This window comes from Podarcis raffonei, chromosome 8, assembly GCF_027172205.1.
Source record: "Podarcis raffonei isolate rPodRaf1 chromosome 8, rPodRaf1.pri, whole genome shotgun sequence".
Taxonomy (NCBI): Eukaryota; Metazoa; Chordata; class Lepidosauria; order Squamata; family Lacertidae; genus Podarcis; species Podarcis raffonei.
This window is the reverse complement of record NC_070609.1, coordinates 35861810-35886495: the sequence shown is the minus strand read 5'-3', so window position 1 is coordinate 35886495 and position 24686 is coordinate 35861810. Positions and strand designations below refer to the sequence as shown.

Sequence of the window (24686 nt, the reverse complement as noted above, 5' to 3'; positions counted from 1 at the left end):
GGTCCAAATTAGGCTGGATCCAATTTGGCCTGAAAGGCAGTTTTCCTCGAACCATGCCCACCCTTTTCACATCTGATGTCGCTTATGATGTCAGCTGGGAAGCAGGTCGATATGCAGCTGCAAATGAACAATTGGGGGCCTCAAAGGGTGCTCCTGAATGTTCCCTGACAAGCGAGCCTTGCTATCTGCGCTGATCAATGGCGACAGCAAGCACTGGTGAAATTCCACATTGGGAACACTGTACTGTAGCCAATCCCTGCCCAAACTGGGGCTTGCTGCAAACACCAGTGAGCTGCTCAACACTTATAGCAAGCCCTGCTTACACACTACTTCAAAGAGCCTTTTTGCAATGGCTTTGAAACAGTTCCTGCATTTTCCAAGCCTCTTCCTATTCCCCTTTTAAGCCCCTGCAATTGGAGGCTTAGAGAAAGAGACTTGTAAAAGGCCCTGCCCACCTGTCAAATTTGGCCTGCAAGTCAGATCCTGATTAGGGTCTGGCCTATGGAGTCAAAAATGGTTTCTCACCCCTGATTTAGACCTTTAAAAGGTTTAAACCAGGCCTTTAGATTGCATGCAGGAACTTACTGGAAGTCAGTGTAGCTCTTTCATGAGCACAAGTATTTATATGTTACCTGTGACTTACTCCCACTAACAAGTGGGCTGCTGCATCAAAGCCAAATGAGTCCCAATTTTAAGGACTTTTCCCCCTTAAAGGCATTCCTATTTTTAGACTTTGAACAGCAACCAAGCTTTTGCCAGAGACTAGATTCTAGACTCAAGGGAAGTTGCAACCCAAAGAGAACACAATGGTGGCAGAAGCAGAAGCCTATAACTACCATGGATTTCCTTCATATATTACCCATAGCAATGTGGTTACTGCTGTCTTGTGGATGCTTCCATATCACTCCCGGTGGCCTGTGCAACTTCCACCCACATGCTTAAGGTGAGTTGCATAACAGCACATTCAGGTCAACTTGTGAAGTGGGCCACAGTCTCCCACTACTTTTCTATAGGGATGGCTAAATTAAACTGATTAAAAAAATGTCTGGGCAACAAAGTTTTCACCAGTGCACTTCCTGCTGGAAGGAGGACAATGCAAGGCAGATGTTTGCTTGGGGCCATAAACTCTCCACAGCAAGTCACGACAAGTTACACCCATAATAATTGTACACCTCACTTAGCTCCCTCTGTGAAAATTGCTCTGACAGACTTGTCTGACCTCAAGGCTAAAATGTACAAAACTGCTACACTGTGAAGTGCAGGAAGAATCAGTTCTCTGAGTGTTCAAAGGTCCCCTAAAGGGTTAGGCAGCCACCCCAAGACATTTCCCAAATTTCCTCCACCTTTGAGTTATCCTGCCTCTGGGTTAAGTGACCCGAATTCAGTAGCAGTACATGCACATAACACTGCTGGTTTTATCAAGGAAGTTTTCGCTTTCGGATTCTGAAAGCTACATTACACCATAGTAGTCAAAGTTTGCTTAAATACCAAATAAAACATTGCATCTTTGAACGCAGAGCATGTCACCAGCAACGCCCCCATCTCGCAGATAAATTCTTACTTACATAGATTGTCTAAACTCCACTGGGCACAGAATCCAACTTGGCGTTTTAAGTAGTCTGGATTATCTGTCCATTTCTCTAACAAGACTAGCTGGTCACTGATGCACGTTTCAGAAACTGTCATTTTATTTTCACCTAAAATGGTAACACAAAGTGATGATTGTCAAAAAAACCTTCACCAGAAACAAAGCTTGTTCATGCTTAAACATATCATTTTCTAAGTATCCAAAAGCAGTATTAGTTTCTCTTCTCTCTTTCTCAAAGAGGAACCAGGCAACATTTAAGCAGTCAGTGGAACTTACGTCACTGGCCATGTGATGATTAGCTAAGCAAAGCACCTTTCCAAGCATCCAAGAGGGCCTTTGCAGACACCATTTCTTCTTCCCTGCCCTCCTGACACCACACCCTTACTATCTGGCAGGGGTGGGTAACTTTTTCAGCCCAAGTAGGCAACATCCTACACACACTCATACCCCTCTCCATTCTCCACCCAGGCTTTATCAGAATTCAAAGATGCATCCCAGGCAAGCAAAAGCACTCAAGGAGGGTGGAAAGCAGGGCTGGAGAAAAGGGGTGTGGTCTGGGGAGAGGCCCGAGGGCTACATAGAGAGGCTTGGAGAACTGTATTTGGCCACCAGGCCTGAGGCTCCCCACCCCTACTTTATAGCGCTAAAGGGCTCTGTTTGAAGGCTAAACATGTTTTGATGTCCCTCTGCCCTTTGGTTGGGCATCACTTGGGCCTGTTCATCCATTAAAAACAAGGCAACTCTTGTCAGGATATTGGGACTGTAGGCAGCACCACACACAGATATGCAAAACCACAGGCACAACTAAACAGTCCTGCCACACCACACAGTCATTTGGTATTCTCTTTAGAGGAAGCTGCAACAGCAGACATGCTGCTCAGCTGCTTCCAGGCAACTAAGAATACCCTCCAAATCTCAGGTGGAGCCTGAGAGCAGAGGAGGGAGAGCAGTTGTCAGGCTCTGAAGGTTCACAGTAAAGAACTCCATAGCACTTGGAGCAAGCCTAAGCCATCTTGTCAGTGCCACATGCATGCTTATGAACAAAGTGTGTGTATTGGGGGGGGGGGAGTCCACCACACAGACTACTAGGAACCATCTTGTGTTTTCCCCATAGATTTTGAGCTAACTCACTTACTTGTTTGTGCAAACTTTTCCAGGGCTATTAGTGCAAAAAGCATTACGGTTGGGTGGGACTGGAACTCCTAAGATAAACAAGAGAATTAAAGGATACAGTATTCCCTTAAACTGACCTCCGAAAACAACAAACTTTAGCCGATTTGTCAAATACAGGGGAAAACATTGCACTTTCAAGACAAAAGCATTCATGTGTTGTCATAAGAGGAACGGTCTAATTACAGGGCTTTTTTTAGAGACCCAAGCACCAAGACAAAGTCCTACGCAGAAGGAAGAAGGAAGCTGTTCTGGATTAGGGAAATATCCATGGCTCAGCTCAGAGGATCGGAAAACAAGCCACTGACTCCCACAAACCGCCTCCTTCAATTTCAGGCTTCCTCTAACTGTAGTTTGCTGTAATGTTCAAATCTGGCAACTGTGGCTTGGAGGCTACTGCTGATCATGGACTGCTTGATTCAGGAATCTGAACAAACTATAACTAGAGGCCAAAGCACAGCAAGAAATGAGTGTGAGAGATTTGAGGAGAGTGGAGCTGATGCTGATGTATTGCTGATCTTCCAAACCATGGCTTGGAGGACTGTGGCATCTGAACCGGGCCACAGAGGGGATGAAATTTCTAAGCAATTTCTTCTCACCTATTAAGTCTGGAAGGGGAGGCCATGTTCTACCTGCTATCATTTCCGTCAACACATTATAAAAAGCTTTCTTTTAACCTTTCAAAGCTTTCCAGACAAATTTGAGGCCTCTAAATTCTATTCTTTCATTAATTTCCATTGTACTAAAGAACAATGTAATGATTTTACTATGTTGGTTTTAATTTAAGACTTTTTATACATTGCTTTTTTTCTTGAAAAACAGAAATAAGTTGCCTGTAAGTTTATAAATGCTCCTAAAGGGGCAAATCCACACCACCACCTACAGATGGTGGGATGGGAACATTACTCTTCACTGCTTGCCCAGAGGAAAAAATGTGCAGGTGAGCACATGACTCTTCGCCACATGAACAACTTCTGAAGCTGACTTGTGCCTTCTGATATTGGGGGCTTCTGCATTCAACGCATGTGCTCTACCTCTCAGCAATGCCCCCTCCCCATTTCTATGCATCCCCTCAACACACACTCACTACTGAAGAAGGAGGATGGTGGCGGTAGCAGCAGCAATGATGAAGGCTTGACCCCATGTTGGGAGCTGTTTCCTCCCAAAACTTAACTGGATGAAATGCAAGCCCCTGATCCCTCTGATGTTCACACACAGGAGACATAGCATTTAAAGAGGAACAACATTAGAGGAGGATTAAATTGTGATACTCACCAAGCTCTGCAGCAAGTATTCCAAGATCCCTTGGCTGAGTAAACCTACACTTGCAGGGCCTGCAAGAACACTAAAAATGAAACACGTGCATCGAAGCTGCTGCATTACGTTTTTTAAAAGTCAATTCCAAAGAGCTTAATGTACAACTCTGCCCTCCCTGATATCTTGTGCTCTATAGGCATAAGGCATTGTGCAAGAAAGAAATCAAGTATATTTAGTTTAGCTTTAAAAAAAAAATTAAGCAGGAAAAGCCAATGTTTTTTAAATACAGTAATATTGCATCTTAAGCACATGTAATTTGTGCAATTTCAACCAAAGGTGGCAAAGCCTACTCAGTGTGCTGGCTCCAGAAGGCAAGGGATGATTGTACAGGGGCAGTTCCAAGGGTTTGGGTAAGCATACAATCATACTGTGCTTAAAAGGATCTCAGAAAGCTAGACTCCACAGATAAGTTCACAAGATGGCATGAAGGTAATATCCATCCCCTTGTTTTTAGTATCAACCTCCAGCAGTCAGCTGTATATTGGATGCAGGCAGGAGCCCACAAATTTTTGCTAGGTGTGACAGCCAAGTATTGATCCTACTGGACACTTCCCAGACCCAGCTACACAAAGTATGTACACCCCTCTTGTATTTACTGCCCCTAGTTAAGGGGCATTCAAATGGAGGAGCAGAAGGTGTATTGCAACCCCCCTCCCACTGTAACCGATAACAGTAAGTGTGCATTCCAGCAAAACAACTCAGCCTGACACTACTTTCAAAGAGGAACCCTTTGCTTTCTGGTGTTGCCAGCATTATTTTTTTAAAAAGATGTTGCCTACTGTAGAGGAATACATTGGAGACACCCTGCTGGGCATCATTGATGATCTGGAGACCACAGCTGTGGGTGCCTGGGTGCAGCTGAACAAAACATTTTAAAGACTCGTTGATTTCAATTAGGGAGTTAATGTTCTAAGCACTGCCCCAGGATATTGAGGGCATACTCTTGATAATGATGGGAGTTACATGCAACGTATTTACACCAGATCACCTGTGGCCTGAGCAGAGAGACTGGAGGGGAGAATCTAGAGCAAAACAAAGCAGGGTGCCTGTTAATAACCCCCACAGTTACATAAAAACATTAAAAATCCTTCTTACCTGCAAGTTTTTCTGCCAAACAGCCTAGTACTGCTGTTGTGTTCCGGTGTTTGGCAGGATGACAGGCATCCTGGCAAGCAACAGCTCCACTTAAACTTAATATTTCCGTTAACTTCTGCAATGCATCCTAAACAAGACAAGTGAAAATGCTACTGAATAGTAGAACACTGAGAGACACAGTCCCTTCTCTTTATCTCAGCTCCAGACAGAACCAGAAGATACTCCAATTATCTCCACGGTACTTTGTAACCAATGGGGAACAAAACATATGCTCCCTATTTTTGCATGTGCAAAACCTCTTGTTTAACAGCTTCTGTTAGAAAAACAGAAACTCGCATCCACAAAACTGCAAGGACTATCAAGACACTAAATTAGTAGTCACAGGTTTTTAAGAAGTTAGGAAATACTTCTTCCTTCTTAAAAAGTAATTCACTGTAAAACAATATATAGCTGCAATCCTAAAATCTCTCGCTCTGGAGTTGTGCCACTGAAGCCTGTGGGATAAATCCAGGATAAGCTATTTAAGAACCTTGGCCAAAGGAAAGCACACCAGCCATTCTGCAAAGTGTTGTTTCCCTTCAACTCTTTCTTTAGTCATATGATGAGAGGAGATTCAATGAATCATATTTTTGGAAGTAGAGAGGGCCCAAGAGAAATCTTAAAAGTGCCTGGGCTTTGCAGTGTTTTTGGTCTCGTGGTACACTTATACAAAGTTGACTAAGCAATGCACACTAGGGGGGGAAAGAATTCTTACTGACTTCTCTAGTCATGTGACAGATATCCTAATGCATTTCATAGTTCATACGGAAAGATTTATGGGCACAAAGACTATATATCTTTACAAAATGGTGGAGCATACATGAATTCTGAAAGCATCAACAGCCTAATTCTCAGTTTGGACAAGCAATTAGCAGATTCAGATAACAGAGAGTTTATACAACTCTATGCATGTGTCTCTATGTGTGCTCACCAGGACAAGCTTTCCGTCCAATGACTTTCAGTTGTGTTTTGAAACTTTTGTTCAGGAAATTGTTGATGTGAAAATGACACACTGTAATATTGTTTCTTAAGATGTGCATTGTTAAAAAGTTTGGTCAGAATCAGTTCGACAGTAGGGGATGCTACATGCTGTTGTAATAAGGTTACCAAGTCTGCATGCATTTATTTTACTTACTTTCGTTGGCAATGGACACTCATCCAAAAGCAAAGTTATAACAGCTGGTCCCAAGGGATCTTCTAATGGAATAACTCTAATTAAGGATTGGACAACTTCCAGCCAGCCTTCATCTGTCAATCACAAAACAGAGGCAACTGTCTTAGACTGGTAACAATAGATGGAGACAATAATCATACACGAATCACAAGTATGATTTCAATAGCATTTTAACAATTCATCTGAACAACACATCACAGTTAACAAGCAGCTGCTAATCTAGAGTACAATAGCAGGACAAACTCAGCTCCTGGAGATAGGGCAAATATTCATAGCTCCAGGGATTAATGTTAGGACAAGTTCACACATGCATATTTCTTACCCAACTGCAATACCTAGTGATGACTCATAAGTACAATAAATAGTAATAGTAATAGTAGTAATAGTAATAGTAATATTAATAATAATAATAATACCACCACCACCACCAAGCATTAACACTTCTCAGTGAAGGCAAGTCACAAATTCAGCTGCATTTTGTAACATGATGCTTATGCACAATCAATGCCATGAGTTTCTAAAGCATAGAAATAAGGTGAGATTTTGCTCCCTTTCTGAAGTTCCTTTACTATGTCCCACTAAGTTAATGGGAGCCACTAATGACTGAACCAGATCCATCTCTGCATAACCTCCATCCCTTAGTATGAACAGTGATTTGTAACAGAATGTAGGAACTGGCTTCTATAGGTAATGATTAGTGAATTAGGAAGGATTCCCTGAATACTACGAGGTCTAATACATTATCTCTTGGAAAGCCAGCTCCAGATTTATTTTATAAGAGGCAAAAGATCAGAAACACACCACCCTTCCTTCTCAAACTATGGTTTAAGTTTAAGAAAGGCACACAGGAGATGGAATGCAATGAAGGTAACACACTGCCTTTCCTAAACCAGTTCCCAGCAGTCTCCTTCTCCAACAGCAGGACACAGAGAGGAATTTGTGAATAGGCTGTTATATTTCCTATCATTTATGTATAAAGAAGATAATCTATAACTTGCTAATGAAACAGGAAAATCTGAGCTCTCACAAGTTTCTGTTCTTGAAGAACATTTTAATTGATCAGTTAGTGACATTGTCTTACCCTGGCTCATTTTCTTCAAGTACCTCACCAAGGAAGAAGGGGAAAGTCAGAGTGACTGAGGCCTAAAGGCTGCATTGCAGAGCAAGGCATCGTCAGAGCCACAATTGACATTACTGTCTAGATGTTTTTTTTCCGTTTCCCACATGTTAAGTACAGCACCAATTCAGAAGAATTACATGTAATAAAGTCCAAAGGATTTTGGACACTGAATTTAAAGGAGGGCAAATGTATCTTGAGTCCTTTTTAGAGTTAAAGGGGTATAATTTTTTTATGAGGAAAATAAAGGATGATAAACTGTTTGTGTCATGGAAACCCACTGCATCAGACATGAAATTGATCTGCCTCTAGCTGTTCTAAAGAGCTACTCTCAAGTCTTCAGTTACATCTTTAGGAATTGTGCTCCTTAAAACCACAGCTGCATGAGCAGGTGTGGTATTTTAAGCAGCTCCAGAACCAGGGAATTCAGACATCTACAGTTGCTCCAGGCAAAAATGCTTAAAAGGTATACTGGTCCAGAGCCAACTTCACCCACCTGGTATGCTGAAAGGGGATGACAGGAACTTTAGCCCAAAATAGCTGGAGGGCACTAGGTTGGTGAAGACTGGTCTGGAAATATCAACACACATTTGGGGACACTCTTCCCTTCTCTCCTGCAAGGTTCCTCAGTATTTAATCAACATTTTCCTTTTAATTTGGAAGCAAATTATTCTCCTAGTTACTCCAAGTCCTGTTTACTAGCTCAGTGTAAAACCAAAATAAGCCTGTTAGCTTGAGCCTCATGGCAGCTGGCAGGCTGATTTCGCAACAGCATACCTCATAAATTTAGCCAGATTAGACAGGTACACATATTAAGCTAATTACAAATTTACCAAGCTCATTGTCAAGTAGCAGTATTATTTAGGTAATCACTGTAAAATTGCCTCAGCCCTTGGAAATAAACATGCAGTGCGACTCTTAAGCTTCTTTACAGAGCTAAACGGTTTCTTAGTAGATTGCAACTGGAGTGCCACACTAGAGCAGGGAGGTACCTGTTTCAGCCATTTCATGCAAAGTCATCATTGAATAAGGAGGCTCCTGATCACTGGAAGAAAACACAAGACAAAAAGGTTACGTTAATCATTATCAAAGTTGGCACACTCATACCAGCTTACAATGAAGAGCAATGCAGCAGATCCATGACTGTTTAACAGCCAGCTAAGTTCCATGGTTTCTATCCAATGTTAATTTTATTCAGAGCAGAACCAATGAAATGACTGGATATGACTAACTTAGGTACATGAAATTCAATAAGTCTATTCTGAGTAGAACCTGGTTGGATATAGTCTCATATCTATAATGAAGAAGAATAACTATCATATTTGTTTACTGAATAGGTTTTTATGCCACCCTTCCTCTAAGGAACTCAGAGGGGCATATATGGCCACCTGTTTATCTTCTTAGCAACCTTGTGAGGCAGGTTAGGCTGAGAGCCAGTGATTGTCATGGTAACCCTGAGCCAAACCGTGGCTGATAAGAACTTTGAACCTTCTCTCTTCACTACTTCCCCATACTGGTGTAGCAGAAAATGTTTCCTAGGCCACAGTCACATCATCAAGTACAGAACCATGGGACTGAAATCCAGGGATCTACATGTACAGATGTGCCTGAAGGACATTTATCAGCCCTACAACAAACTGGACGTAGAACTTTATACAATGTGGGGAACACAACGGCTTTGTGGTGGTGCGGTCATCTAGAGTGAAAATGAAAACAAAGGCCCTGACATGGCATACAAAAACTCTTACTGCACGAAACAGGGCTTTTCTAGACAATTGCCATAATCAGCACCATACCCCAGGATTCAATGGCAAGACCTTCATTAGTATCATTAATTTAAGAGACGGTTGGAATCCTTCCAGCAAAAGGCACTCCTTTGCCTATTAGAAGAAACAAGAAAACTGTTATGGCGGTTTGCCATTAAAACTAGAACCTGGCAGGCCAAACATCTACTGGAACGAACAACATTCTTGGTCATGTGGTGGAAAGTATAGAGGCCAAATGGACCTCCCAAGATGGGGAATTCCGTTATCCATAGAAAAAGCCACATCCCAGCCAGCTGCATCTCAGCCACCCTTGGAAGAAGAACAACAATCTCCCCAGCAAATCTAATGGAGCAGGCAGGTTGGTGAGGAAGGTGACTGAGCCCAAACCATTTAGGGGTTTAAAGGTAATCATCAGCACACTGATTTCTGTCTGGAAATAAACTGCCAACCAGTGCAATCAGCTGTTATGAAACTTTGATGAGCATCCACTCACACTCTCATTGCCTCAGAGGATACTGCAATAATCCAAATTCTTAGGATAATGAGACAGTGTCAACACATTAATGTAGAATCTTTTCATTATTTCCACAGTACCTAAAAGTATACCAAGTGCTTTTATGAAAGTATAAAAACACCGAAGTCCACACCCAAGGTCTAAAATATAAAAGGAAAGACCATTAAAGGAACAAGAGGGAAGAGGGGCAGAGTCCTCCATTCAGAACAGAAGACAGAGCACCTTGTACTCTGGCTCAAGGCCAGCTGCTACACACCAAGTGTTAACGGAACACAGGATGAAAGGGAATGGAAGTTGTGGAGTGCTGAATGACAGAGGGCATGGAAGGAAGCAACAGAACGCTTGCGATCCAATCTTGCGGGGTTGGGCTGGGGAGGAGAATCACAAAACTATTTTCCACTTATAATGTGCTTGGCAATATGTTCTATCACAGGACTGAATTCCCAATGGCTAAGAATTCTACTGAGTGCTTTCCCTAGTAACTTGTTAGTAGACATGCCCCTTCCAGTGCCCAGGTGAGGGAGTAAAAACAGAGTTTGGGACTTAGCCTAGAGAGACCTGGGTTCAAAACCCTGCACAGCCATTGAGCACACTGGGTAGCCTTGGGCCAGTTGATAACCCCTGGATGCTACTTTGAGCCCCTTAAAGAAAAAATAGGATCCAAGCAGGATGAACTTTTACTATTGCTAGAAAATCCCCCAAAACAGCCTACTCTTTTTGTAGAAAACTGTCTGTTAGTTTATTCAGGTCAGCACCCCCCCCCCAAGTGAAAGCAATACAATGTTTATAGCCAATAATGCTTGAACAAGATAGTCCTGAAAGCAACTGAACCCATCCCACTGCCCCACACTGTTGTATTCTGCGCAAGTGGGAGAGTCATTCATTTTGTTCTCAGCACAAGGTGGGTAGAAACAGACGTCATTTACTTGAAAGTGGCACAGGAGAAGCATTGTACTGCTGAGGTTCAATCCAAGTAAACTATAATGCTTGAGAAGAGAGGTGGAAATGCATTCCATTGTGCCCAGAAGCTTCTGTTTATGCATTACATTTATACCCAGTCTTTCCCTCCACCACAAAACGCAAGGCTGTTCACAAAGGATTCCCAGGCAGTCTTGAAGTCAAACCCTAATCAGACCCAGACCCTCTTTGCTTCAACAAGGTGAGGGCATCACGTGCCTTCAGACTGTGGCCTAGGACAAACAGAAGCTCCAGTCTGTGCCAGAAAGGGCCTCAGACGCTTGGAGCTGGCAGGTAGCAAAGAATGAAGTGATTATTTAAGGAGTTATGAAAGAGCATTTTTGACAGCAGCTCAGATAATAAAGCAGGAAGGAAACTGTCAACACCCTTGTTGATGTTTAAGATACTACAAAGATAACTCAAACTGACAACGAATAATGACAATTTTGATTAGGAAAGGAAGCATTAAGGACAATTTTGTTGGTGCTGTTGCTATGATATGTGGCAGTAGCTCCTCTGCCATTGGAAGGGTGTGATCATGTCTCTCTCCCTCCTCACATAAACTTTGCTTGCCTGGGATATTCCTTCCTTTGCCTGTCTGTAGCCCCCTGTCCCCAACCACTCCCAATGTGCTCATGGTTCAACAGGGTTATTCAGATCCAATTCAAACATCACAAGCTGTGCCACCAGAGAACGCACCCAGGCATCACTTCTTTGAAAGTGGCTTTATTGCTTTACCCTACTCAGAATCTTTCCACTTATCATTAACCATTATGTATACATTTGTAAAAATTGGCACAGCACATATATCACCCTGCTGGACCAGACCAAGCCCAAATTCCTGTTTCCCAAAGTGCTCGGCCAGATGCTTATGGAAAGTCCACAAGCAGGATAAGGGAATCACCATTTCTGGCCATTATTCCAAGCAATGGGAAAAATTGGGCTTTATTTGATTCTGAAAGTATCATCATGACTGGTAGCCAAAGGGAGCCTTATTATCTATTAATATTATTATTATTAACAATAATTAAATTTCTATACTGCTCTTCGTGTCTATTCCTCCTTTAACTCCTTTCAATCTGGAGTTTTGGAAGGGGCAGACCAACAGACCACTCCAATGCATGCTTCTGCAGAAGCAAGTCAACTCAAAGACAGGGGACAAGCACAAGTTGCTGCCCCCCACCTATCCACGAAGACATCTTCAACTGCTGAGTTAGGAAAGGGGTCAGAGGAAAGCTTCCCTAAATAACTGCCTCCTTAGCATGCACTGCCCAATCTTACAATGCACTGCAAACACACAAAGGGAATTTGGTTGAAGGAAGTCCAGTTGGTTAACAAATCCCAACAGCACTTACTAGCACTATCAGGGTGTCACCTTCCGTCCCAAAGGAAACCTTTCTTCTGCCATCAAAGGTGGCAGAACTACCTCTGGCCTCCAATGACCTTAGGCAGCATCTTGTATATTGCTTTTGTGTCTGTTGAAACTGTAGAAGTCTCAACATGACACAAAGACAGTTTGCCATTTGGCTCTCCTCCCACAACTGGTGTAGGCACTGCAGTGGCTGCCACTCAACAGAATCAGGCAGTGTAAGGTTACAGGGCCGAGTTGGATTTCACTGAAACAAACTTTGGACGTCAAAATGAACTGCTGGAGGGGTATTCAAAAAGCGCAAGTGTTGCGAAGAGAAGCCAAGAGGAATCTACTATCTTATTCATGGATTGTTCCTGAAACATCTGTAGACATTTCCAATTCCAACATAAAGTTGTCCACTTTTATGCCACTGGAGGGGGACACCCACAGATTGCAGCACAGCAATTTACAAGAGAAAGAAGGTACATCCATGGCAATATTTCTCTTCAGGAAGTACTTACTTGTCTACCAACGTCCGAATTACTGCTAGCGTGTCAAGTACTAATCCATCCACGTTATGTTTTTTCCTTCTTGGTTCATGTGGCCCCCGTCCCCGCCGGGGGGGCCTCACTGGGTCCCTCGGGTGGCTCCTGGAGTCCGATACAGGCACTCTGCTGTTCTCTGTCTGGCGACTTCTGGATTCTGCATTGTCTTCTACCCCACTGTCTTCCCGACAAACACAGGAGTTGCCCATGCTGCTAGCCCCCAAGGTTTGCAGCAAACAGGGAATGTGCTGTTCAAGGGTCAGCCGTAAACCTTGGAGAAGGCTCCTGCTCGCATAGAACACAACCAAAGCAACGACAATCATCTAGACAGTTTTAAAAGCAATGTTTTTGGGATCCTGAATTGCAGCTTTTGCATCATATGAGTCTGTAACAACTGGAATGGGCAGGGAATGGCTGGGTAAGTGTCTGTCATCATCACTGAAGATACACATTGGTCATCCAAAAGGAGGCCTGGAGGGTAAGAAAAAATACAAGCCCATCAACTTGGATTGAAATTGTAAAATAATGTGACTAGCAAACAAGTTCCTTTGCAAGCAAGCAAACAATCCTAATTTCCCCTTTGGCATACCTTTGTGCCCTGCACCAGAAAGGGAACCTGTGCCCTCCAGATGCTGGTGGACTCCAACTCCCATCAGTCCCAGCCCAGTTCCCCAACCCTGCCTTAAACCCAACAGCTGATGCTACAAAGAAGGAAAACTTGCTTCTTATCTTCAAATCTGCTAAGGCGCCCAGTACTGCAATTCTGTCCCGTTCAGATACCCAGGGCTACAAAAATGCTAATCACCCGCAATTCCTTCCAATTTACCCCCACCCTGAAGCATTCTAACATGCTGTTCTCAAAGTAAACTGAAGCGGGAGAGGGAAATGCACGTATACACAGTTCCTGGGGGAGGCTCAAACTGCATCCAGATCCCCGCCATCCTAAAACAAATGATCAATGCGAGGTTTCTTAAGGCAGCCAGTAGTAAAGTCCTTCCCACTCCTTTGTGTGAGTCCAAAGCCAGCTGCAAGGGAGTTGGGTCACTGGGAAATGCAGGTAGAGTGTGCAGCCAGTATAGAGCTTGAAAAATATTTCTGTTTCTCCAGGAGCCAGCCTCAAGTTGAAAAAAAAGATCAGTTTACTAAGTGGTGGGCATTTAAAATAAAAATAAAAATCAAGGAGCCAGACACCTATGGATTTCAGCCTAGCCCTCCATATACCATGTTGCCTCTTCTACTATGCTTTATTTGAAAATAAGTGTATTCTGATATTCCAGCCAGCTTACCAAGAATAAAAATGTTATCTAACTATCAAAAAGCAGGCTAAAGAACCCCACACAATTCAAGTTGCCCAGTCAGTTTCCATTAGCATTATGCCCCGAAACAAATGGCAACTTGTCAACTGATGGAGGAAATAGCACATAAAGGTCTATGAAGAATTATTTTGCTCTGAAGAGAGTGGAAACGAAACCCACAGCCTAGTAAGCTGCCCAGGTCCAGCTGCCAGTGGTGGCCCCTTCCTCCTCTAACTGTCACCCAGGAAATCTTTGCAGAACCACCCACTCTGCAGCAGAGCAGAAAAGAAGTTGCCATCACAGCTTCTTCTAAACAAACAGTTGCCTTTTGCATTGGTTGTTGTTGTTGTTTTAAAAAAATCAGTTCTTATTATTGTAATAATGTTTATATAAACTGCTTTGTGATGTCTGTCTGAAAACCAGCATAGAAATACCTTAAATAAGACCAGGCCAGTGGAGGGAGGAGAGTGATGGGGATGGTGGGGGGCTCAGAACTTGCCTCCCAAAAGCAAGCCAGATGCTGGCACTGGCACTACGTTGGCTGCCATATTTGGATAGCCATAAAGCTCTTCTGAGCACGGGGTGGCAAAAGGAGAAAGGAGGAAGAGATGTAACTTCATGACTTCATGACACATGGCCCTCCACAGTGAATGACTGGAATGCATCAACTGGCTTAATTAAAAAAAATGCAAGATGCTTGTAAATCTTTAAAAAACAACAACAGGGAAGAGTGATACTGAGAGCTGAACTTTCCATATAGGTTGGTCCTTCCTTCCTTTAGACCAATTCACACCACTATATTGAGAGTGGCATAGCTGTAACTATCAAAATAACCTGCTTTTGTGAAACCACCACTTATAAAAGCTTAGTCATAATATGAAAACTACAATTTAATGGAACAAGGTACAATTAACCTGGATGATTATCAACCCAAAATCCTACCTGAACCAGCCCGAGTAAGGTGTAGGAAGTACTAATCTATGTGAAAACTCACATTTAGCCCAGTGATGACTAAAACCCAAGCTTTCCACAGGAAACTGTCTTATTCCAAGTCAGACCATTGGTCCATATAGCTCAGTATTGCTTACATTAACTGGCAGCAGCTCTTCACAATTTCTGATAAGATCTCGCCCAGCGATACCTGGAGATGCTGGGAAGTGAACCTGAGATCTTTTGCATGCCACAGCCCTGTTGACAATACACACATGTGACAGCAGGTTCAACGCCTGTCTTGTTGTTTTGTCCACCTGTAAAGCTATTCTAATATCAAATTATTAAGGAATTACTGTGAGTGATTTGGACCTGGCAAATAAAATCTAAGACTCTTAGAATAACTTGTTTCTAAACGAGAATGAGAACTAATTTTTCACTTGTTGATTACAGTTAGAATTTCTACCACTCTCTATTGGGAGAAAATAAATGCTCTACTGATTAAATATAGAAAGTAAGTGATGTTATTCGTCATTATTAGTCATATTGATCCATCATACATGAGATATACCATTCTCGTGTATGACTGATATATATATAATCACAGAGCCTGAAAGTCAGTATATTTAGATCATCCAGCACATCAGTGTGTAAGGCAGAAGAAGGGGAGGAACTCAGTTTCACAGATTCCTAGGGGCTGAAGCATCAAGTCAATCATCTTGAAACGTCATAACTTACAACAATCCATGAGATGACTGTGCACCTAGGATTAAGGTACACTGATGCAAACCTATTTAAGTTGTTCCTCTGCCTTATTTTTTCCTAAACTGATACAGGCTATATAACAGCACGCATAATTTGGTTTCAAAGCACAATGTCCAAGTTTCTCTTAAAATCATGAGGAGCCAACCCATGGTGTAAAACCAGTGAATTAGCACAGTACTTGGGATGGAGACTCTCAACTAACAAGGGAGAGCTTATTACTCTCCTCAGTTTGCCAGTTTCCTGAAAAAGAAGTTCTACATATGCTGCAAAGACAAAGATAAGCTGCAAATGCGAAGTTAAGTAGCCCTTACAGAAAGCAAAACTGCTCTGTTGGGCACTCAATACATAAACAAGTTATCTGTGCACCAGCCATCTTACAGCTCACAGTAAACAGTCTATGTAACCCTCAGCTGCCACCCCACCTTAATGCACTTTAGATATATACAGGTATAACAGCTAATTTGATTGAAGTCTGTATTTTTCCTACATTTTTCACTTAAGTACATCAACCTATACAAAACACTGCCAGCCAATTTCTAGCTTCTCGTTTGTTTAAGCTTTGTCTCAGATATGCCACATACCCCTCTACCCCTAACAGAGACAGAACATTTCTTGCAATGTGGAAGCTATGAGTCAGTCCCTTGTGAAAAGACACGGGGAGCAGGGGGAGAAACTGAAGTGTATGCGACACCTTTCCTTATCAGCTCTCAACTTACTCTACCTCTGTAAGAGAACAAAATGCATAGCATGAAGTTCAACTACCTTGTCTGATCACCACAAGGATTTCTGTTTGCATAACATGACTTCCCCGCCTCCTCCCCCTCGTGTGCTCTGTGCCTTTGCCAAATCTGCTCAGGAGTGTTAGGGGAAACCCTAGAACAGACTTAGGTGACACATAGTGGAAGGAGGGGGGCATAATATTCTGTTGCGCAAGCAGAAATCCTTGCACTGATGAGACAAGGTAGTTAAACACAGTCCATCCAATGCATTTTGTTCATGTAGCGCTCTGATGGATACAACCCATTATGTATAACTTACCACATAAAATTGTGCTGTTCTATATATTTATGAAATTTTGAAATATAGCAGCCTTAATTTTGCTCAAACAAATAATTTCCAAACCATCATCCAATAAAATTCACAGCCCTACAAAGTTGCAGTAACTTGCTGTATGTACAAACCAGTGTGTCAGTGGCCAAGAAATGCATTGGGAACCAAGGGTATCATTCACAGGTCTGGAAAGCATTGCACAGTACAACTTAGAAAAACAACAACTTCCAAGCAAGGGTTTTTGGCCCTACTATCAGCAGGCCTTGCGTGGTCTGCCTGTCAGACAGTTCAATAACTCCCTTCAAATAGCCAGCATGCTTTTGGTCACCTCTGCTTATCAGAGGAACACACACATTGGGAAATGCTAATACAGTACTGATGAAAACTAGACTTGGCTACTGCTAGTTCTGTGAATCAAGGAAGCAGCACGAGGACTCCCAAATACCAGCCTCTTTCAGCTGCTCTCTGTTAACTACTACAGTACATGTATTTTTAGCAACATGTTTGCCAACTGATTGCATCAGACACAAATTCTTCCAGCAAGAGTTCTATTTTTGTGGGCTCCAGGCACAACACTAGAAATAAATACCTTTTGACACCTGATACTCTCCTTTTCTTAGCGCGTACACACAACACACACACACAGAGAATGCCTACTATGAGCCAGCGTAAAAAAATAAAGACTTAAAAGAACACTTGATTTTTCTACACAATACTTAATTTCTCAGAAACTCTAGGAATGAACTGCCACCCTTTGTGAAAAAAGCTGGTCTCCTCCCCCTATATTCCAATTCGTAATATTAAAAAGTGCATAAATCTAGCTTCTGCAAACACAGGGGTATACCACTTGCAACAGAATATGAAGCATGCAAATTTGGTTCCTTAATTTACTGAACAATTCTAACTGTAGAATGCACATTTCCCCTTGTGCACTGCCTGAAACAAAAAGCTGAACAGGCTTGCTCCACAGGCACTATTTCTATGGGAAGGTCTCCAATAAAAAGACATCCACGCTCGTAATTTTAACATGTTATCCAATGTAACGTACGGCATCTATATGATCATCCCACCAAATTTTCCTGGTCCAAACAACTCAGCAGAAGTGGTCAGCTAAGAACTTGGCTGGAAATGGTTTTGAGCGCAGGCGCCTCTAGAGTAAGGAGGGAAGGAATCAATGATTCACAGCCTCAAGTGTTTCCTTACACTCAACCATAATCACCTCATTGTGGAAAAACCCTGCCCACTCTGAATTCTTGCCAAGAAGCCAAAGTTGAATACAGGGATGACTTCAACCTTTCAGTTTCCAGTCTTAACTCAGTAATAGCTGGATTTTCCCCTCACCCATCGTAAATACATAAAACCCATAGCTCTAAGAGAATCAACTCACAAAAAGTTAACACAGAGATACTGTTTGCATTTCAAAGAGAGAGAAAATGTGGCTTGACTGTTCTTGCAAAGAAAACAAGAATGCCCATGTGCAAACTGGATTTTGGGTCTGGTTAAACCTCCCTATCATACTATGCCAGAAATTTCTTCGCATTCTGTTATTAAACTTGCCTGAATCAGAAAGAGCTTGGCAATTTTCTGAAGTGTAAAAATTACTGTTTAAAAACCAAACAGTAATATGCAATTATAAGAACCTTATTTTTGGTTTTCTAAGTGTAAATTTGCAATTGGCACCTGAGAAGTTTCTGTTTTGGAGACTCAATGGTCCCCATGTACAAGCTTCCCCAGACCCTCCATTTAAAACAAAAATTAGCCCTACTAACAAAACACCAACTATTCATTTGCTTTATGACCAAGAATGGTGCAGTCTAAATCTTAATTATATTTGGGGTTACTCTCTTCAAATCCTACTTCCTAGAAATGGGGCACATATGGTAAGCAAACATTGCAAATCATTTTTCATGTATGATTGACATCAGTTTTATCCACAATCCAGACTTAGGGTTTGCTGACGTGTAGGTCATAACTGCAGAGGTGTTTCTTAAACGAAGAAATATTTCTGCAGTGCTTGGCTTGGAAGTGGGAAGTACAAGTACAGCAAACACAATGCAAAGAAAGCTTGGCTATTTCTTCAACTTTGTTTTCTAAATGAAGTCAAATAAGCAAGAGAATTACAATCTCTAGTCTAGGGCATTAGAAAATTTCCTTATGCAAATCATTCCACATTACCAAGCACACATTAACATGAAACTGAGCTAAAAGGTTTAGAAGATTATAATTTCATTAAATCTCCTATGGAAGCCAATTCTCAAGTTTGGGTCACAATCATATGACATACTTTTAAGAAAAGGTGGGGAAATTAATTAATTGATTGATTTAATTTCTTACCTAGTCTTCACCATAAGGTCTCAGGGAGAGTTAAAACAATATACTGGTAATATACAATTATAAAAATGGATAAAATTGCTATAATTATAAAACTAGTAAAACCATTTTTTAAAAAACAGGGCAGAATGATATAAATTCAACAAAAGAGGTGGGTCCCACAAAGCAGAATTAAAACTTCAGTTTAAGAGGTGAATCTTCACATGTACAATAAATATTGCAGACACATTTCTGCAGGGAGGAAACTCCTTAATTTAGGGCCTGCCACAGAGAGAGCCCTCTTCTGGACCTGCATTTCTGACCAGTGGAAGTATTCAAATAGTCTTCAAGGGATTCCACACACAGAGCACAATGCAATAGTCCAGTCTGAACAGTATCAGGGCGTAGAGTACACTGGTCGTCTCTCTCCAAAAGGGGCCATAGCTGGAAAAAAGGCACTTCAGGTCACCAAGGCTACCTAAACCTCCAGGGGCAGTAGTGGATCTAGGAGCACCGCCAAGCTATGAACCGGCTACTTCCAGGGGAGTGCAGCCGCATCCAGAACAGGTAATCTCCAACCTCCTAGACTCAGCAATTCAGAACACACAACATCTTTGTCGTCTCAGGATTCACCTTCAATTTACTGGTCCACATCTAGCCTCCAAGCACTTGTCTGTTATGGGTCATCACACACTTCTATGTATCTGAATGGTGCTGGAAAGTTGACTAGAAAGAAGCGATGCATTGGTAAAAAATAAGCTACCTCACTTATCCTCAATGTCGGCAGCTGATACAAAGGGGTAGAGCACACAATCTCCTGCACTGCACCAACTGCTAGGAGCTGAAACAGACCAGGAAAGAGAGTTCAGGTGATAGCCTCCTCAATGTAAGGGAGAGGTTCTAGCCAAGTGACTGACTCACTTGGGCAAAGGCTAGACTCATGAGGTACAGGCAGCAGCCAAGGAGGCCAAGCTTCACCACTACAGCTTTGTTCAATGCTAATCCTGGTTGGGGCAGGAAGATGGATTTCCTACCCTTCCCCCTAGTCATTTAAGGTGTAGTAGCTCCACAGGCTATAAAACCAACTACACAGTGTGAGCGTCATGGGTTATGAATCTATTTGCATACTGAACTGATCAATTGTGCCCACGCCAATGGACCACCCAGTCCCTATGGCAAAAATGCTTCTGTCTGAGCAATTGTTAAGTTCTTATTTATTCAAGTAAATGCTTCTGCCCCACAGTACTGTACAAAAATTCTTGGTCAAATAACCAAACCAAACTGTGTGTTGGATTTAGTCACACAAACTAGCAGGCATGACTAAAAAGTTGTTCCTGTGACTCAAGAGCATACAGACTGGAAACCTTATTTATACAAATATTGCTCATTTGGGCCTATATCCTGGACTCTCCCCACTGTACTACCAACCCCACCCCACTTTATTCATAACCATCAGCAGAGAGCATCCCTCAGACTAATTAACAAAGATGATGTTTTCCCATGATATATCACTATTGGTGAAAAGTGTGTTTGGAGCAAGGATGTGAATAGTTGAATTCATGAGGAAGGATGCAGTGTCTCTCTGCATACTCTGTTCACACATCACACTTGAATGAGGGGGTTCCTGCCTACAAGGAACAGGACACCCAACGTGAGGGGCAGAAGGCAGGCTCTAAGACAAACTAAGAACAAATCTCACTCAACTATTTTGTTTGGAATAAGACAAACCACCATCCCAGTTCAGATGACTTGCCAAGCCAAAACATGGCTTATCTCACAGTAGCACTAGAGGCAGAGCACCCTGGGAACCCATGCATTGATGTGAAGCCATGGTTTAGCATGAAGCTTAGCATCATGCGCAAAGTGAGGCACCATTCAAAACTCTGAGCAGCATGTCTTCCGTCTCATAAAATGTGGGAGCAGAACACAGTTCTGCCCCTACCATCTAGGCAGGCAGCCACTAATCTCCCTCAGAAATAGCCTTGCTCATCTAAAATATGAATTTCTAAACTCTTGATGATAGAAGTACATTTTTTTACTGAGTTTAAAATGAAGAAACACACTTCGTCAAACTTCAAAAGGTTTAGAGCGTGCAAGAGTAAGAATTGCACTACCTGTAGCCCAGCATATTCCTGCAAGAATTGTGCCTCTGGGCTTGCTTTTTGTCAGGCGGAAAACCCAGGGCACTGACTGGTGGAGGGATGCAACAGGCAACCTCTTCCTGCAATCCTTGGAGGTAGATAATTCTGTAGCGTCAGAAATGGCTGAATGATCCAAACAAAGACAAGGCAGAATTACCCACCTCCATAGAAGGTGGAAAAAAGAAAGCCAGAGGCCTCCCTTCAATGGATCATGCAGACTGCCTTCTGTGGGCGGGCACTCTGGGCTCTCAAAAAGGTTTCTATAATTATGAAAGAACACATACAATTTGGGAATTACTAATCTTAAAAGCAAGAGGAAATCAGCTGCTAGTCTCCCCTAGAAACTGCCTGGCTCATCACACAGCAGAACACTCACTCCAACCTGAAGTGCCTGTCGTCCTCCCTCATCCCTATTTTAGCAACCTCCACATAGCTTACCAGTACCATCTTATCTCCACAGGAAGATTCTTGTCCTCAGGCTTTCTCATATGCCATTCCTCATTTCATTTCAAGTTTGCCCTAGTCCCCAGGAATCTCTTACTCATCGCCAGTACATCCCCAGGTCTCCAACCTACTATTTTAAACTCTAAGGAAATCTCATTTTCTAGACAAGACGTATTCAAGATTATATAGCAGGGATAGGGAACCTGTGGCCCTCCAGATTATGGTGGCTGCCAACACCCATCAGTTCTAGCCAGCAAGGCAAATGGTTGGAGGACCACATACTCTCCCATCCTTGTTACACACTATGTTACCAATCCATGTATTCATTCATTCAAATTTAAAGTCACCATTCAACATGATTACAAACAAAACCCTCTATTTTAAAGCACTTCCAAAAGAATGCAACAAATTTAAAACCATAATTAAAACTTTAAAAATACAGCTCAGCAAGTGAACAAACAAACAAATCAATATTAGCAAAGAGGGTTAAGGGTTAGTAAAAGTCAAGCTATTTCCCCCTCCGTACTCAACACACTATTATGTTTGGCAACAGAAAAGTGGCCAGAGTAGTTATTCCTTGAGGAGCAACAATCAGCCTCACTCATTTAGCTGCACCTATCACTAGGACAGAGGAGTGGTGAAAGTGAGCTTAGTATTGTTTCATACTGGAGGAAGAAACTGAGAAGAAAATTGTAATCACCACAGATTTAAGCTTGGCCCAGCTCACCGACCATAATAAAGAGCAGGTCCATGTGGAATGTTGTTTATCTTCTTCCTACCAGCATGCAGAGGAACTATACCATGATCCCTGGTTTAGTATTACATAAAAAAACAGTTATCACTGTGATTTACTTTGCTCCAACAAAACATACCAAGCAAGCCAAGAACAAACCTTGGCTACAGATGGCGATTTGCTGTGAGTGAAACAAACCATGCAGCCTGGGTTCGTGGTTTGCTTCTTCCACATGCATGAAAGGAGAAGCAAGCAGGTGTGCAGAACTAGCAAAGGGTAAGCCACAGCTACATCGTGCTGGAAGACATTGCTTCATACCCTCCCATGGCAGATACTACACATTCAAAGATTCTGGTTTCTTAAACCTCAGGCACAAAAAGGACAAAGACCATTATCATTGCCTAAATAAGCAGCACCAATGTCCATAGCTACATCATTACAATGCTGCTACTTTAATGCTTTAGAGCATTCAAACCACTTCACATAATTTTTTCTTAGCAAAGCAAAGTAGGCAGTCCTTCACAAGGAGGAAACTGGGCAGCTCACAATCCTATACCACAGCAACCCAGAGGCAAGAAATGCTAGTATTAACACTGCTACTATGAAGCAGAACCCAGGTAAATGTGCTAGAATAAAGAGTATGAATGTGTATGCACTAGAAAGCCATATTTAACAGAAGGGAGTATATTTGTAAGAAGAGATATTTTACCCTGTGTGTTATACCCTGCCCCCCAAAGACCAAATTTCAATGCATTCTTTGAAAGGGGACTCGCCCTCCCTCAAAACATTTATCTGGGTGCTGTTAAATAACAGCTGTGTCAATGCCAGCATTTCTAACCTTCTGGGCTGCTATCCTGGAGGTCTCTGAGCTGTCAAATGCTACCTGCCTACTGAGAGAAATGCATGCAAAGTGCCCTGAAGAGCTGCACTTAAAACAGCAGCTTTCGTCACTGTTATTAATGACATCATTATGATTACCGTTATCATCACAAACGACACCTTAGAGGGTAGCACTGTGCTGCAGCAACACTATTTGTTAGTTTTTAAAGGTACCACAAGGCTCTTTTCTTTCTGCAACGGTCCAACACCACTACCCTTCAGAAAGCTGTTATGCTAATTTAAGCAATAACAACAATACTGTGTATTAATTGCATGCATGTGGGTTATCATGGAAGTCAGATGTGGCTCAACTTTCTTGGCCTGAGGGCCACATTCACCCTCGGCCAACCCTCTGAGGGCTGCATGGCAGTGGTTGGTGTGGCCACCCCACACTCTTTTAAGTGTGTGCACTCTTCACACACACAGCCACACCTCAGGTAATCCTTACCAAACAACTGTCCATTTCTACACCCATCAATCTGACATCTAAGGAAAACTCTGAGGATTTGCAGGCACACCAGGCTCAACCCACTTTAGTGCTGCATCTACTTTAGTTCCAGTTTTCTTTTTGCTGTCACCACCCAAATTAGCAAAATCTTGTGGGGAGGGAAGGGAGAGAAAAAACTGCTGAGTGTGGTGGTGGTGGGGAGAGCAGATCAGGCCCCCAATCTGAGGGCTAGCCACCCATAATACAAGCCATGCATTAGATACTAAAATGATGTAAGACCATGCATATGTATGATATGTATACACACACTTATGTCACTATCACCTGTGTATATATGTATATGCATACGTACATATGTGTGGATCAGTTATGCACATTTGTTATCATAGAGAGAGAGAGAGATTAAATAGATCAAACACGCACAAAGGCATTGTACACATGCAGGCTCCTTCCCACCCTCAGCCCCACTGCCAGGACTTTCATCATTGTCACAATTAATGAATTAAAGCTTGGGGCGGGTTACAGCGTTAAGACACTATTAAAAAAAAATTAAGAGAAATTATCATCCCCCTGTGCGCTGGGCTTCTCCCCACTCGCCCATCCACCCGCAGGGCCCTTTCTTCGCTCCTACTTCAAGATCAGGATCAGGCCCTGCCCTCCCCCCGCCCCTCCACTTCCTCCCCCGGCCCCCTCCCCTCCCTCTCCTTCCCCGCCAGGCGCCCCTCCTCTCAACTCACCTCAGCCGCTCCACGCTGGCTGCCGCCTTCCATTCAGCCCGTCAAGGCCAGAGAAGAAGCGCCGTGCTGGCGGCGGGCAGTGGCGGGGCGGCCTCTTTGTGCCACCGCGCGCCTATTTCTCCTCAGCCAGCGGCGGGAAGGAAAGGCGGCGGCGGCGGAGCAAGAGGCCTCCGCGGACCCTCCCCGTTCCGAGAGCTAGCGCGCCGCGGCTCCGCCCACCTCCCCGCCAGGCCGCCGCCGCTCCTCGCTCCGTATCCCCAAGGCAACTAGCCACGCCCCCTCCTCTTCGTCGCTTTCCACTCACGCGGCCCATTCTCAAAT

General features: G+C 42.9%; 1 protein-coding gene across 1 annotated transcript in view; it reads right to left on the bottom strand.

The window, feature by feature from the left end:
- RSPRY1 (ring finger and SPRY domain containing 1) overlaps positions 1 to 24614 on the bottom strand; it is a 35487-nt gene extending 10873 nt beyond the window's left edge. Inside the window, exons 1-8 of the mRNA XM_053399217.1 lie at positions 24366 to 24614; positions 12610 to 13104; positions 8493 to 8545; positions 6345 to 6457; positions 5171 to 5297; positions 4034 to 4092; positions 2724 to 2790; positions 1566 to 1697 (exon numbers count right to left, since the gene is read on the bottom strand). Of these exons, the coding sequence (XP_053255192.1) occupies positions 1566 to 1697; positions 2724 to 2790; positions 4034 to 4092; positions 5171 to 5297; positions 6345 to 6457; positions 8493 to 8545; positions 12610 to 12956 (898 nt within the window). The 5' untranslated portion in view covers positions 12957 to 13104; positions 24366 to 24614. The remainder of the gene's footprint in view (positions 1 to 1565; positions 1698 to 2723; positions 2791 to 4033; positions 4093 to 5170; positions 5298 to 6344; positions 6458 to 8492; positions 8546 to 12609; positions 13105 to 24365) is intronic.
- Between the last annotated feature and the right edge of the window lie 72 nt (positions 24615 to 24686).